Raw genomic sequence first — 16,934 nt, 5'->3', positions numbered from 1 at the left:
TTACATCCAGAATCTCAACCTAAGCTACAAATCTTCTCAAAACTCGCTAACTTTGTAAAGTGGATAGCATGGCAGTCTAGGCGAGGGTCAGAACTGGAAGTTTGATATTGCAAGGACTTAACAATTTATAGCTCACAGGTTGGGTGCCAGCCAAATAGAAAGAGAAATAAAAACTAAAGATTGCTGGGGAAATAGTCGGTCTGGCAACATCAATGGAGAGAGAACCAGAATTAACATTTTAAGTCCAGTATAATAATTCTTCAGAAGAATCCAGGAGAGGAATTAAGCATGATCACAAAGAATACTACAGCTCAGGAACAGGCCCTTTAGCCCCCCAAGCCTGTGCCGACACATTGTGGCCTTCCATAATAAATCAAAACAGTCTTCATTTACAGGATCTGTATCCCTCTATTCCTGTCCTACTCACGTATTTGTCCAGGTGCTGTGTGAATGCTGCTATTGTGTCTGCTTCTACCACTTCTTCCGGCAGCGCATTCTAGACACTCACCACCTTGAGAAAAACTTGCCTCACATCTCTTTAAAAAAAATAACACCCCCACACTGCACCTTGAACATGTGCCCCCTCCACTCTGGGGGAAAAAGCCTTATACTTATCACTCTATCACAATTATACTAACTTCTATTAGGTCACCCCTCAAGGGTTATGGGCAAAAATACAGGAAAATGAATCTGAGAAAAGTCGTTGGATCATCCAAATAAATCTGGCAAAAACAATAAATTCAAACTCGATTGGGTTTTAACATTCTGGGACATAATTTTAAGTGATTGGTCAAATTCGAATTGTTGTCAAAACAGCAACCACTTCAGGAATCCATTTCACAGCCAAATATTACATATTTTCAATTTTCCAGTCCACTCTGAAAGTGCTAGTTAGTCATCACAGGTGCTTGTCAACTCACAGTTCAGAACAGCATTCGGTCTCTCAAAAGTACAGTAAACGCCTTTAACTTCATAACAATATGCAGGTTCATGACTTATTCAGTGCATAGGAGAGGTCAAACTACAAACTCCCAACACCTAATCAAGCAATATATAAGCCAATTCAGGAAAGTGTAAAGTATTCTAACTATTCATCAAATAAAAACAAAGATACACCTGAATAATGGAGATACGAAAGACCATCATGAAAACAACCAACACAACTCACAAGAGACCAGCACACCAACAGATTAAGAACAATCGATTTGAAGTTTAAATCTCCAGAAGGTTATGCCTTCCCGAGGTCCAGAGGAATTGCTAAACCACCAATATATTGTACAGATGCCTAAATTGCTCAAATCCTGTTTCTGCATAAAATATCCTTTGCAACTATCCATTCAATGCTTTTTCACTCTTAGTTCATAAAATTTTATCTTTGATAAAGATGAAGTGTGTATCACTTTAAGAGCTGTGCTGCTTTAAGAGTGGAGTAAGCCAACGGCCAGATGACACACATCACCAGAACCATTGAGCCCAGAAAACAGCATGCTATATTGTGTTCAATAATTGCCACATAACTGGAAGTTAGTTTGTCTATTAAAAAAACAGTTTGAGATTTTCAAGTAAATTGAACTGACAATGCTAACTAATCCAGTATGAGTGGGGTAACACTGTTAGGAATGCAAAACAACAATTTGACATGAATGACTAATTTATCAGTTGTTGATAGTATGAATGGAAGAATGTTGGCTAGATCAGGTGAGCTCATTAATCCTTCTTGACACAATGCCACTAAATCTATTATATCCACATGAGCAGAGATGCCAGATCAATTAAATGTCATATCTGAACTGGATTTTTACCCAGAAGTTCCTGACATAGTGAGCAGGATGGAGCCAAGCTGACATACAAATGATCCAATATAAATAAATATTCAAAGTTTGTGAGAAGATTTATAGCTCGGGTGCTCGTTGCTGTGGTTCTGTTCGCCGAGCTGGAAGTTTTTGTTGCAAACGTTTCGTCCCCTGTCTAGGTGACATCCTCAGTGCTTGGGAGCCTCCTGTGAAGCGCTGCTGTGGTGTTTCCTCCAGCATTTATAGTGGCCTGTCCCTGCCGCTTCCGGTTGTCAGTTTCAGCTGTCTGCTGTAGTGGCCGGTATATTGGGTCCAGGTCGATGTGTTTGTTGATGGAGTTTGTGGATGAGTGCCATGTACACACAGACGTCAAGCAACATGAATTCAACTGGGACAACACTACCATTATAGGGCAAACCAAACAAAGAACAGCCAGGGAATTCCTAGAAGCATGGCACTCATCCACAAACTCCAATCAACAAACACATCGACCTGGACCCAATATACCGGCCACTACAGCGGACAGCTGAAACTGACAACCGGAAGCGGCAGGGACAGGCCACTATAAATGCCGGAGGAAACACCACAGCAGCGCTTCACAGGAGGCTCCCAAGCACTGAGGATGTCACCTAGACAGGGGACGAAACGTTTGCAACAAAAACTTCCAGCTCGGCGAACAGAACCACAGCAATAAACAAATATTAATTTAACACCGTGTACACATATTAATTTCAACGTTAATATTTTATTCCAAAAACTTAGTGCTGGTTCTATCAAAACATTAATTTATTATGAAGTACCTTCAGTTGTAGTAAAAAAGTTCCAATCTTCAATAATTTTTCTTGGTAATAATGAACTGGCAACAGTTTTTCATACTCATTCCAAATGCAAAATAATTCACTGGCTCTTGAATAGAAATAGAGGAATGCAAATAAGGCATCTCCTATACCAGGGGTGGGGCAAACAGATATCTTAACTCATTGATAACGATCAATAATATTGTGCAATGACCATTAAAAATATTGCATGAATTCACACATTTAAAACCCAAGTTGATACACTGTGGGGTCACACACTGAGACTCAAGACCAAGTATCTGACAAAATCAGTTTAGGGAGTAGGAGATAATCTAACAAGGGCACATAAATTTAATTTTGATGATTGACCCTTCACCGAATCGTGCTTTGATGTGATGAGGTTGAGAGATTGTCAATTTACTTCTCGTCAGCTCCCCAAAGATATTTTAAATTTTAAAAGATATTTTAAATACTAGAAATAGAAGACCTGTTTACCAGCAGCTGGAGAAGAAGTCAGTTGCTTAGACTACTGTAAATTATTTTTATCTTTATATCTCCTATCTTCACATCCAAATTATTTTTTAAATTAAAAATCACACAACACCAGGTTAGAGTCCAACAGGTTTACATGGAACTACAAGCTTTCGGACCTCTGCTCCTTCGTCAGGTAGCTGGTGGGGCAGGATCATAGGACACAGGATTTATAGTGCAAGATCAAAGTGTCAGACAACCGATGCGAAGTATTGAACAAATTTAGATTGCTGTTCAGTGTATACTCACTAAGAATGGGGATGCAGGCTTCGAAAGATTAATATGCAAATCCCAGAACTTATTTGAAGTCAGTCACAGTCCTGAGATAACTTAAGGTTTTATGAAAAAAACAAGGTGTCATCTCAGCTCAGACAATCCATTAAAGGTCTGAGGTAGAGACTGTCTGTCTGTGGCCCAACCTTGAATCAGACTGGTTCTATTTCCAAAGTAGGAATTTATAAAATGTCACATGGACTGACTGCCTACACATTGTGTGCTTTTTAAACATAAATGCAAATTCATCCACAGACTTATATGGGTGGCATGTGTGAATGTGAGGGAGAGAGAATGTGTGCACGCGTGCTTGATAGAGTGTGTGCAAGTATGACGGATTTTTGCCTGTGAGAGGGTGAGCGCAAGTGAGTGTGTCTGAGAGGGTCTGTATGAGTGAGTGTGATAGTGTGTAAGAGTGTGTGAGTGTGCATGTATGTGTGAGAGAGTGTATAGTGTAATGGGATCACCTGTTGTGTGACGTGAACTCAAGATCCCGGTTGAGGCCATCCTCATTGGTACTGAACTTGGCTATCAGTTTCTGTTCGACAATTCTACATTGTTGCATATCCCAAAGTCCACCTTGCAGGATGTAGGCAGTCCATGTGATATTTTATAAATTACTATTTTGAAAATAGGACCAGTCTGGTTCAAGGTTGGAGTACAGACAGACTCTAACCTCAGACCTTTATTGCATTGTCTGATGTCACGTTGGTTTTTTTATGAAACCTTAAGTTATCTCCGGACTGTGACTTGAAAGAAGTGCTGGGATTTACATATTTATCAATCGAAATCTACACCCCATTCTAAGTGATTAAACACTTAACTGCAAACTAGGTTTACTAAATACATTGTCGCAGTTATATGATACTTTGATCTTTTACTACAAATTCTGAGTCCTATGATCTATGCACCATTAGCTACCTGACAAATGAGCAGCACTCAGAAAGCTCATACTTTCAAATAAATCTATTGGACTATAATCTGGTGTTGTGTGATTTTTAAACTTTGTCCACCCCTGTCTAACACTGCCACCTCCACATCACATGAGGTATAGTTAGTAATGACATCAAAATTGGTGTGGAGTGGACAGCGAGGAAGGTTAGCTCAGAGTACAACAAGATCTTGATCAGGTGGGCCAATAGGCCAAGGAGTGGCAGATGGAGTTTAATTTAGATAAATGTGAGGTGCTGCATTTTGGAAAGGCAAATCAGGGCAGGACTTAATGGTAAGGTCCTGGAAGTGTTGCTGAACAAAGAGACCTTGGAGTGCAGGGTCATAGTTCCTTGAAAGTGGAGTCGCAGGTAGATAGGATAGTGAAGAAGGTATTTCGTATGCTTTCTTTTATTGGTCAGACAATTGAGTTAGGAGTTGGGAGATCATGTTGCGGCTGTACAAGATATTGCACACAGTATTTCAAAAGTGGTTGAACCAATGCTGGTCCCCCTCTTATAGGAAGAATGTTGTGAAACTTGAAAGGGTTCAGAAAAGATTAACAAGGATGTTGCCAAGGTCAGAGAGTTTAAGCTCTAGGAAGAGGCTGAATAGGATGGGGATGTTTTCCCTGAAGCATCACAGGCTGAGAAGTGATCTTACAGAGGTTTATAAAATCATGAGGGGCATGGATAGGGTAAATAAACAAGGTCTTTTCCCTGGGGTAGGTATGTTCAGAACTGGAGGACATAGGTTTAGCATGAGATGGGAAAGATTTAAAAAAGGACCCAAGGGGCAACCTTTTCACACAGAGGGTGGTACATATATGGAATGAGCTGCCAGAGGAAGTGGTGGAGGCTGGTACAATTACAACATTTAAAAGGCATCTGGATAGGTATGTTAATAGTAAACGTTCAGAGTACTTTGCCCAGTACTGGCAAATGGGATGAGACTAATTTTAGATATCTTGTTCGGCATGGACGAGTTGAACTGAAGGGTTTGTTTCCGTGCTGTATGACTCTAACGGAAAGCAAATTTAGAGCAGTAATAGAGTCTACTACAAGCATGCAAAATATATGTTTTGTATAAACCTGTTTGAACATGTTAAGACACACTTCCATAACAGAGGGGACTTGACCTTGGAGCTTTCCTTATAACTTATATTTTAACATCCACTGAGAATTAATGAGGTAAATATGGGTAGCAGACAAATTGACTTTGAACACTCTACAGAGCAAATCAAATCGCAAATATGGTCCAGGATTCTCAGGGAAGCCAAGTTAGATCCACTATGAAATTCCTCTTCATCTCAATCTTCGATTGCTGTCCATTAATTCTGAGACTGTGCCCTCAGGTCCAAGACTGTCTCATGAGGGGAAACAGACTCTCAGTATTTGCCTAGTCGAGTACCAAACTGTTTAATCTTTGCTCAGAAGATTCCTTTTTCCTGTCCAGGAGCAGCGGGAGACACAGCAGAGGTGATGTGGAAACCACACGGGTGCCAGGAAGGTAAGGAAACTGTTTATATTCTTACCTTCAAAGCCCACAGCCTTTTTCCTGTCCAGGATCAGCGGGAAACACAGTGGAGGTGACGTGGAGACCACGAGGGTGCAGGGAAGGTAAGGACTTAGTATATATTTGGGCAGCAGCTAAACCTGAGATACTACACATGTAGAATCTCCCTCCCGCCCCTCCTCCTCTAACCAGAAAAAAAGACTCTAAGGTCAGGCTTTTATTTTTTTTTTGTTCTTTTATTTTCCTATATTTAAGTGCATTGTTTGGTTTGACCCGTGGCATGTACCTCTTGCGTGATGTGGGCGTTCTGTGACGTAGCTGACATTCCTGACTCTTACACTTGCAAGAAGTGTATCCAGCTGCAGCTCTTGTTTGACCACACGACGGCTCTGGAGCATCCGCAATGCTGAGGAGGTCGTGGATAGCACGTTTAGTGAACTGGTCACACCGCAGGTTAGACTTGCTGAGGGAGACAGTGAATGGGTGACCAAGAGCCAGTAAAAGAGTAGGAAGGCAGTGCAGGTGTCCCCTGCGGTCATCTCCCTCCAAAACAGGTATACCGTTTTGGATACTGTAGGGGGAGATGGCTCACCAGGGGAGGGCAGCAGTTGCCAAGATCATGGCACTGTGGCGGGCACTGCTATTCAGAAGGGTAGGAAAAAGACTTGTAGGGCCATAGTCATAGGGGATTCTATTGTGAAGGGAGTAGATAGGTGGTTCTGTGGCCGAAAACAGGACTCTCAGATGATATGTTGCCTCCCAAGTGCTCGAGTCAGAGATGTCACTGATCGGCTGCAGACCATTCTGAAAGGGAAGGGTGAACAGCCAGTTGTCTTGGTGCACATAGGCACAAATGATATAAGTAAAAAACGAGATGAGGTCCTGAAAGAAGAATTCAGGGAGCAAGGAGAAAAGTTAAAGAGGAGGACCTCAAACGTAGTAATCTTGGGATTATTGCCTGTGCCACGAGCTAGCCAGCATAGAACTGAAAAAATAGACAGGATGAACACGTGGCTTGAGGAATGGTGTAGGAGGGAAGGGTTCAGATTTGTAGGACATTGGGACCAGTTCTAGAGAAGGTGGGACGAGTACAAAATAGACGGTCTACATCTGAACCGGACTGGAACCAATGTCCTGGGGAGAGTTTTTGCTACTGCTGTTGGGGAGGTTTTAAACTAATGTGGCAGGGGGCTGGGAACCAGAGGAGAAGACTAGTAGACAGCAGGGTAGAAACTGGAGACTGTAAGAATCATGAAGATAGCATTAATGAGGGGAAGAGTAGTCAGAGAGCAGATGAACACAAAATAACTGGTGGCCTGAAGTGCATCCACTTTACTGCAAGGAGTGTAGTGTGTAAGGCAGATGAACTTAGGGCTTGGATTGATGCCTGGGAGCATAACGTTATTGCAATCACAGAGACTTGATTGAAGGAAGGGCATGATTGGCAACTAAATGTTCCAGAATATAGACGCTTCAGACAGGGCAGGGAGGGAAGTGAAAGAGGGGGTGGAGTTGCATTGTGGTCAGGGATGATATCACAGCTGTGCTAAAGGAGGACACTATGGAGAGCTTGAGTAATGAGGCATTATGGTGGAGCTGAAAAATAAGAAGGGTGCAGTTACGTTGTTGGCTGTATTACAGGCCTCCCAACAGTGAGCGTAAGGTTTCTACAAATAGGTAAACAGGTTATGGAAAGATGTAGAGGCAATAGGGTAGTGGTGATGGGAGATTTTAATTTTCCCAACATTGACTGGATACACTTAGCGTCAGAGGTCTGGATGGAGTAGAATTTGTAAGAAGGGTCCAGGAGAGTTTTCTAGAGCAGTATGTCAATAGTCCGACGAGGGAAGGGGTCATATTGGACCTGGTATTGGGGAATGAGCCAGGCCAGGTGGTAGAAGTTGTGGTGGGGGATTTCTTTGGGAACCGTGACCACAATTTTGTAAGTTTTAGAATATTTGTAGACAAAGATGAGAGTGGTCCTAAGGGAAGAGTATTAAGCTGGGCCAAGGCCAATTATATCAAAACTAGGCAGGGTTGGAAAATGTGGATCAGACACAACTATTTGAAGGGAAGTCCACATTTGATATGTGGGAGGCTTTCAAAGATAGGTTAAAGATAATGCATGATAGGCATGTCCCATTGAAGGCAAAGGTAAGGAAATGCAAGATTCATGAACCGTGGATGACAGGAGAAATCATATAAACTAGCCAAGAGGAAAAGGGAAGTGCATATAAGGTCGAGGCAGCTAAGAACAGAGTAGGCACTGGAGGAATATCGGAAGAGGAGAACCAGTCTTAAATCAGGAATCAAGTGGGCTAAAAGTGGTCATGAAATAGCTTTAGCGAGCAGAATGAAGGAGAATCCCAAAGCATTTTATAAGAAGCAAGCGGGTAACTAAAGAAAGGATTGGCCACTAAAGGATAATGAAGGAAGGCTGTGTGTCAAACCGGAGAGAATGGGTGAGATTCTGAATGATTACTTAGCATGTTCACGGAGGAGAGGAACATGATGAATGTTGAGATTAGAGATAGAAGTTTGATTAGTCTGGATCACGTTGACATAATTAGGGAAGATGTGTTGGGTATGCTAGAGGTTCTTCAGATGGACAAATCCCCAAGACGGGATGGGATCTATCCCAGGTTGCTGAGGGATGCGAGAGAGGAAATAGCTGGGGCCCTGACAGATATCTTTGTGACATCCTTAAACACACATGGAATGTCGGAGGACCGGGAGGTTGCTCATGTTGTACCCCTGGACAAGAAGGGTAGTACAGATATTCCAGGTTGCTATGGACCAGTGCTGACGTCAGTGCTGGGAAAGTTGCTGGAGAAGGTACTGAGGTATAGGATCTATTTATATTTAGAAAAGAATGGGCTTATCAGTGACAGGCAATGTGGTTTTGTGCAGGGGAGATTGTGCCCTACCAACTTAATAGAGTTCTTTGAGGAAGTGACCAAGTTGACAGATGAAGAAAGGACTGTTGATGTCATATACATGGACTTTAGTAAGGTGTTTAAGAAGGTTCCCCATGGTAAACCAATAGAGAAAGTGAAGTCACATGGTGTGTAGGGTGTTCTAGCTAGGTGGATAAGGAACTGGTTGAGCAACAGGAGACAGAGACTAGTAGTTGAAGGGAGTTTCTCAAAATGCAGAAAGGTGACCGGTGATGTTCCACAGGGATCAGTGCTGGGGCCACTGATGTTTGTGAAATACATAAATGATCTGGAAGAGGGCACTGTTGGTATGATTAGCAACTTTGCAGATGACACGAAGATTGGTGGAGTAGCAGAAAGTATAAGGGACTGTCAAAGAATACAGGAGAATATAGATAGACTGGCGAGTTGTGTGGAGAAGTGGCAGATGGAGTTCAATCCAGACAAATGTGAGGTGATGCATTTTTGGCAAGTCTAATTCGAGAGCGAATTTTACAGTGAATGGAAGGGCCTTGGGTAAAGTTGATGAGCAGAGAGATGTGGGAGTGCAGGTCCATTGTACCCTGAAGGTTGTTGCACAGGTGGATAGAGTGGTCAAGAAGGCATATGGTATGCTTGCCTTCATTGGACGGGGTATTGAGTATAAGAGCTGGCAGGTCATGTTAAAATTGTACAAGACATTGGTTCGGCCGCATTTAGAATAGTGTGTACAGTTCTGGTCACCACATTACCAAAAGGATGTGGACGCTTTGGAGAGGGTGCAGAGAAGGCGCAGAGAAGGCTTACGAGGAGGTTGCCTGGTATGGAAGGTGCTTGCTATGAAGAGAGATTGAGTAGGTTAGGTTTGTTTTCATTTGAGAAAAGGAGATTGAGGGGGTCTTGATTGAGTTCTCAAAATCATGAAGGGTACAGACAGGGTTGATAGCAATAAGCTTTGTCCCACGGTGAAGGATCCAATAACGAGAGGTCACGTTTTCAAGGTGAGAGTTGAAAAGTTTAAGGGGGATACACGCGGCAAGTACTTTACGCAGAGGGTGGTGGGTGTCTGGAACACATTGCCAGCAGAGGTGGTAGTGGCAGGCACGGTAGATTCATTTAAGATGTGTCTGGACAGATACATGAGAAGGTGGGGAGCAAAGGGATACAGATGCTTAGGAATTGGGCGACAGGTTTAGACAGTCTGTTTGGATCGGCTCAGGCTTGGAGGCCTGAGGGGCCTGTAAATTTTCTTTGTTCTTTGTTCTTGGTAAGACCATCCCTCCGTACCAGAGGTCATCCTGGTGAACCTTCTCAATGAAATAAAACTTTTTCTTAAATGAGGGGACCAAAACTGCTCACAGTACTCCAGATGTGGTCTTACCAGCTCCTTTTTCAGTTACAATAAGACCTCCCAATTCTTGTAATCCAACCCCCTTGAAATAAGGGTGAACACTCCTTTAACCTTCCTGATTACCTGCTGCACCTGTGAAGTAACTTCCTGTGTTTTTTGAATAATACCCCCAAGTCCCTTTATGTTGCCACTTTCTGCTGTTTTCTCCTATTTAAATAATATCCTGTTCTATCGTTCGAAATGAACAATTTTACATTTTCCTACACGATACTCCATTTGCTAACTTTTTTGCTCACTTACTTACCCTATCAATATCTCTCTAAAAACTGTCTATATCCTTCTCACAACCTGCCTTTCCACCTATTTGTATCACCTGCAAATTTGCCTACAGTATGTTTGTTTACTTTCTGCAAGTGTGATTTGGAGGTGCCAGTGTGGAACTGGGGTGTATAAGGTTAAAAATCACAATACCTGGTTGTAGTCCAACAGGGTTACTTAGAAGCATTAGTTTTTGGAGCGCTGCTCCTCAATCAGGTGGTTGTGGAGTATAAGATCATAGACACAGAATTTATTGCAAAAGTTTACAGTGTGCTGCAACTGAAATTATATATTGAAAAATACCTGGATTGTTTGTTAAGTCTCTTACCTTTCAGAATGACCATGCTGGTTTCAGTTCTTTCATATGCAAACTATTCTTTCATATGCAGAACTATTTTTTTAAAAAATTACATTCTCAAATGAACTTTAAGAATAGGTGCCATGTCAGCTCAGATAATGCATTGAAGGTGTGAGGCTAAAGTCTGTCTGTCTATGTCCCAATGTTCACACTGATGCTGTTTCAAAAAAAAGGGATTTTACACAATCTTTCATGAATTCATGCAGTTTTTGAGCAACACTGCACAACACAGCACTCTCACACACGCAGACAAGCACACGTGCACGCGTATATATATACACATACACACACCGACAGACCCATTCTCATGCAGACCCTCTTTCATACACAAGCTCTCTCTCATACGCTCGCATATACATCTCACACACACGCACCCTCTCACAGACTTATACCCCTTTACACACACACACATACACACACTCTCTCACAGACATTCACATTCCTCTATGTGTACACATACATTCACATGGACGGACACACATATAGGTTTGTGGGGTGAATTTGTACTTACAGAATTACATTTTATTTTGCTCAAAAACTGCATGAATCCATGTAAGATTCTGTAAATCCTTTTTTTAGAAATGGAATCAGTCTGAACATTGGGACACAGACAGACAGACTTTAGCCTCACACCTTCAATGCATTATTTGAGCTGACATGGCATCTATTGCTAAATTCACTTGAGAATGTAACTTTAAGAAAGTTCTGGAATTTACATATGAAAGAACTAAAACCAACATGGTCATTCTAAAAGATGAGAGACTTAACAAACAATCCAGGTATTTTTCAATATATCATTTCAATTGCATCACACTGGAAACTTCTGCTCTAAATTCTGTGTCATACTTCACAACCACCTGATGAAGGAGCAGCACTCCAAAAACTTATGCTTCCAAATAAACTTGTTGGACTATAACCTGGTGTTGTGTGATTTTTACTTTTCTGCAAGTATTAATGTGTATTACAAACACCTGCTGTCCCACCACTGATCACTGTGAAACCCCGCTTGTGACAGATTGTCACCCTGAAAAAGAACCCTTATCCGCATTTGTGGGCTCTTGCTCATTAAGCATTTATCCATTTTGTGCAGGAGGGGTTTTCTGACACAGTATGTGGACAGGTCAACAAGGGGAGAGGCCCATTAGATTTGGTATTGGGTAATGAACCCGATCAGGTGTTAGATTTGGAGATAGGTGAGCACTTTGGTGATAGTGACCACAATTCAGTTATGTTTACTTTAGCAATGGAAAGGAATAGGTATACACCGGAGGGCAAGCGCTAGAGCTGGGGGAAAGGCAATTACAATGTGATGTGATTAGACAAATTTAGGATGCATAGGATGGGGAAGGAAACTGCAAGGCATGGGCACAATAGAAATGTGGAGTTTAATCAAGGAACAGCTACTGCGTGTCCTTGATCAGTCTGTACCTGTCAGACGTGGAGAAAGTTGTCAAGCACAGGAGCCGTGGTTTACTAAGGAGGTTGAATCTCTTGTCAAGAGGAAGAAGGCGGCTTATGTTAGGACGAGATGTAAAGGCTCAGTTTGGGCAATTGAGAATTATAAGGTAGCCAGGAAAGACCTAAAGAGAGAGCTAAGATGAGTGAGGCGGGGACATGAGAAGCTGTTGGCGGATAGGATCAGGGAAAATCCTAAAGCTTTCTATAGACATACAGGTATAAGGGATAAAAGGATGACTAGAGTAAGGTTAGAGCCAGTCAAGGACCGTAGCAGGAAGTTTCAAGTGGAGTCAGAGAAGATAGGGGAAGAGCTAAATGAATATTTTTCATCAGTATTCATATTGGAAAACACGATGATGTTGTCAAGGTGAATACTGCAAAACAGGCTACTAGACTAGATGGAATTGATGTTCACAAGGAGGTGGTGTTAGAAATTCTGGAAAGTGTGAAAATAGATAAATCCCCTGCACCGGATGGGATTTATCCTAGGAGTCTTTGGGAAGCCAGGAAGGAGATTGCCGAGCCTTTGGTTTGATCTTATGTCATCATTGTCTACAGGAATAGTGCCAGAAGACTGGAGGTTAGCAAATGTTGTTCCCTTGTTTAAGAAGAGGAGTAGAGACAACCCTGGTAATTATAGACCCGTCAGCCTTACTTCAGTTGTGGGTAAAGTGTTGGAAAAGGTTATAAAAGAGATAGGATTTATAATCATCTCGATAGGAATAATTTGATTCAGGGTAATCAACATGGTTTTGTGAAGGGTAGGTCGTGCCTCACAAATCTTATTGAGTTCTTTGAGAAAGTGACCAAACAGGTAGAGGAGGGTAAAGCCGTTGATGTGGTGCATATGGATTTCAGCAAGACATTTGATAAGGTTCCCCATGGTAGACTACTGCACAAAATACAGAGGCAGGGAATTGAAGGCGATTTAGTGATTTGGATCAGAAATTGGCGAGCTGAAAGAAGACAGAGGGTGATGGTTCATGGGAAATGTTCATCAGTTACGAGAGGTGTACTGCAAGGATCTGTTTTGGGTCCACTACTGTTTGTCATTTTTATAAACGACTTGGATGAGGGCACAGAAGGATGGGTTAGTAAATTTGCAGACCACACTAAGGTCAGTACAGTTGTAGATAGTGCCAAAGGGTGTTGTAAGTTACAGAGGCACTTAGATAAGCTGCAGAGCTGGGTTGAGAGGTGGCAAATGTAGTTTAATGCGGAAAAGTTTGAGATGATTCACTTTGGAAGCAGTAGCAGGAATGCAGAGTACTGGGCGAATGTAAGATTCTTGGTAGTGTAGATAAGCAGAGAGATCCATGTGCATAGATCCTTCACAGTTGCCACCCAGGTTGATAGGGTTGTTAAGAAGGCATATGATGTGTTAGCGTTTATTAGTAGAGAGATTGAGTTTCAGATCCATGAGGTCATGCTGCAGCTATACAAAACTCTGGTTTAGCCGCATTTGGACCATTGTGTGCAGTTCTGGTCACCGCATTATAGGAAGGATGTGGAAGCTTTGGAAAGAGTTCAGAGTAGATTTACTAGGATGTTGCCTGGTATGGAGGGAAGGTCTTACAAGGAAAGTTTGAGGGACTTGAAGCTGTTTTCATGAGAGAGAAGAAGGTTGAGGAGCAACTTAATTGAGACATTTAAAAGATAATCAGAGGGTTAGATCAGGTGGACAGTAAGCCTTTTTCCTAGGATGGTGATGGAAAGCACGAGGAGGCATAGCTTCAAATTGAGGGGTGAAAGATAAAGGATAGATGTCAGAGGCAGTTTCGTTACTCAGAGAGTAGTGGGGGTGTGGAACGCACTGCCTGCAACAGTTGGAGACCCGCCAACTTTAGAAGCATTTAAATGGTCATTGGATAGGCATATGGACGAGAATGAAAGAGTGTATGTTAGGTGAGCTTCAGATTAGTTTCACAGGGAGGCGCAACATCGAAGGGCGAAGGGCGTGTACTGTGCTGTAAAGTTCTATGTTCTAACAAATTCACTTTTCATAACCTCTAACACTGTGGTCTCTTATGACAACCTTTTGTGAGGTACCTTGTTGAACACCTTTTGGAAATCCAAATACAAGATCTGTACTGATTCTTCTCTATCAACTCCAGTTATGACTTGCTTAAAAATCTCTAATAAAAAGATACAATTTCCTTTTTATGAAATCATGCTGACTCTGCTGATTAGATTATAATACTTCCACACTAAATAATTCTCATACTTTTCTAGCAATAGATATTGTGCTAATTGGTCTATAGTTACCCAAATTTTATCTCTCTTTTTTGAATAGTCTTATCAGTAGTTTTCCAAACCTTTTTAATTTTCCAGAATCTAAAGATGTTTGTAAAGTTACAACCAATGCATCCGCCATTTTCATAGCTACCTCTTTTACCATCATAGGATGCAAGCCATCAGGGCCAGGAGACTTATCTGCCTTTAGCCCCATTAGTTTGTCTAATACTCCTTCTCTAATGATGGTGATGGCACTTACCTCCTCCCCCGTATTCAAAAGTAGTAATGGGATGCTCAAAAGTATCTTCCACTATAAAGAATCTTCAAAATACTCACGTAATTCTTCTGCCTTTTCCTTGTTCCCCATAATCATTACCACCCCAATTCATTTCTCAAGGGGCCTATGTTCACTTTGATCTTCCTCTTCCTTTTTATATATTTAAAGAAGCTCTTGTCAGTTTTTATTATCCTCACTAGTTCACCCTTGTAATTTCTCACTCTCTAGTCTGCTTTTGCTGCATTATCAACTTATCCTAGTCTTTGAAGCTGACTTTTGTCTCCTTATATGCTTGCTCTCTCAAGTTAATATTCTCCTTAACTTCTTGGTTAGTCATAGTTGGTTCATCCCTCTCAGAATGTTTCCTCCTTAACTGAATATATTTTTGCTGAATTACTCTTTTAAATGTCTGCCATTGCTTGCTTAATATCAATCCTGCTTATCTGAGTTAAACACAATTGTTTCTGACCCACGTTTCCCACTCTCAAACTCAATATTAAATTCTATCGTGCTCTGATCACTCGGGAAACTTTTACTCTGGGGTCATTGATTAAAACTGCTTCATTAACAGATCTAAGATAGCCTGTCCCCTTGTTGCCTGCATGGCAAACTGATCAAGGAAACTCTCCCAAATGCACTCCATGAATTTGTTGCTGCAGCTACCCCTTCCAATTGGATTAATCCAATCAACTTGAAAATTAAAGTCACCCATAATTTTTGGTCTTTTAATAAAAACATGCTCCTATTTGACATAAAGCCTCTCCTGAACATGACTTCTGTGGAGGGGTCTGTAATACCAGTGTCTTCTCTACATTGTCTTTTTTTAACCTCCACCCAAGTGGACTCCATATCATCAGAGCCTCGATCATCTCTCACAACTGTCCTCATTTCACCTCTTATTAACAATGCTACCCCACCTACACCTGCCATCTTTCTGAAAGGTTAAATATTTCTCAATGTTAAGTTCCCAGTTTTGATGTCCTTGTAACCATGACCAATAAGATAATATTCACCTCCACTTTTGTATCTTTTCCCAAATCCCTTGATTTCTTTACTGAAACATGGCCTGACAAGATGGCAAGGGGGGGGGAGGGGGGAGGAGAAAACGGGGAAAGGAGGTAGGGAAGGGGAGGGAGGAAAGGGGGAGGGGGAAGAAGAAGAGGAAGAGGAAGAGTGGAGGGGGTAAATGGGGACAGGGAGGGGAAAGAGTCAGCTCTGTAAAACACGAGAGGTGTGTTTCCAGGCCTTACCCTCTTGTGTATGAGCGGTAGGAGGTCACTCTCTCCATATCTTTCATAAAGTGATTCAGCTTTTGTTCAAGTGAAGCTACAACGGGATTTTTCTCGTCGAACTTCCCATAAAAGCTGGCAGGCAATGGCTCCATTGCTCCGGGACAGTGGACTCCTTCGCACCGCACTTAGCCCGTTGCTGAAGGAACCATCTTCAACCAAACCGTCCAGAGTTCTCTCCACACAACCGTTGGAGTGATGGCCAGTGTTTGCCCCCGCCCACCGTTCCCATGGTGACAGCTCGTCCTCTCAGGGCTCATCCATAGGGTGACTGGCAGCAGCCGCACCCATCCACCGCCTCCATGGTGACAGCTCGCCCATTCAGCGCCAAACGCTGTGGTGATTGACACCGTCCGACCCGCCCATCGTCTCCATGGTGACAGAAACGCCACACAGGACTAACACGATAGAATGATTGACAGAATTCAGCCAGCTCATTGCTCCGATGGTGACAGCTCGCCACTCAATGTTAAGCCTTGGGGTGATTGACAGTAATTGATCCCGCCCATGAGCGAGAGCGTTGTCAATTAGCCATGATTAGAGAAGTTGGTGTTGGACTGGAGTGGACAAAGTGAAAAATCACACAACACCAGATTATCTGGAAGCACTAGCTCCTTCATCAGGTGATTGTGGAGTCTCCACAATGATTAAGATAGTTGGGTCCAGGTAAACCAATTCTAAAGAAACTGGAATGGAAACTAACTTTTTCTCTCCACAGATATTGCGAGACGTGCTGAATTTTTCCAGCATTTTCTGTGCTTGTACTAGGTAAACTAAGTAAACCTGTACAAGGGACGCCTATAATCAAACGGTTATTTCCATTTCACAAAAGAAAAAAATAGATAAATACTTACTTAGAGGACTTGTATTGGTAATTATTTCTTTAACTTATGA

General features: G+C 42.1%; 1 protein-coding gene across 1 annotated transcript in view; it reads right to left on the bottom strand.

Moving 5' to 3' along the window:
• The window catches only part of cfap54 (cilia and flagella associated 54), a 527,984-nt gene extending 511,824 nt beyond the window's left edge, over positions 1 to 16,160 (bottom strand). Inside the window, exons 1-2 of the mRNA XM_087999737.1 lie at positions 16,002 to 16,160; positions 2,594 to 2,699 (exon numbers count right to left, since the gene is read on the bottom strand). Coding sequence (XP_087855863.1) covers positions 2,594 to 2,699; positions 16,002 to 16,135 — 240 coding nt within the window. The 5' untranslated portion in view covers positions 16,136 to 16,160. The remainder of the gene's footprint in view (positions 1 to 2,593; positions 2,700 to 16,001) is intronic.
• Between the last annotated feature and the right edge of the window lie 774 nt (positions 16,161 to 16,934).

Source organism: Chiloscyllium plagiosum, unplaced genomic scaffold (assembly GCF_037043375.1).
Source record: "Chiloscyllium plagiosum isolate Xiang-an unplaced genomic scaffold, Cpla_swu_hap1 HiC_scaffold_23, whole genome shotgun sequence".
Lineage (NCBI taxonomy): Eukaryota > Metazoa > Chordata > Chondrichthyes > Orectolobiformes > Hemiscylliidae > Chiloscyllium > Chiloscyllium plagiosum.
Note: the sequence above shows the minus strand (reverse complement) of the source record. Positions and strands in the feature narration are given on the sequence as shown.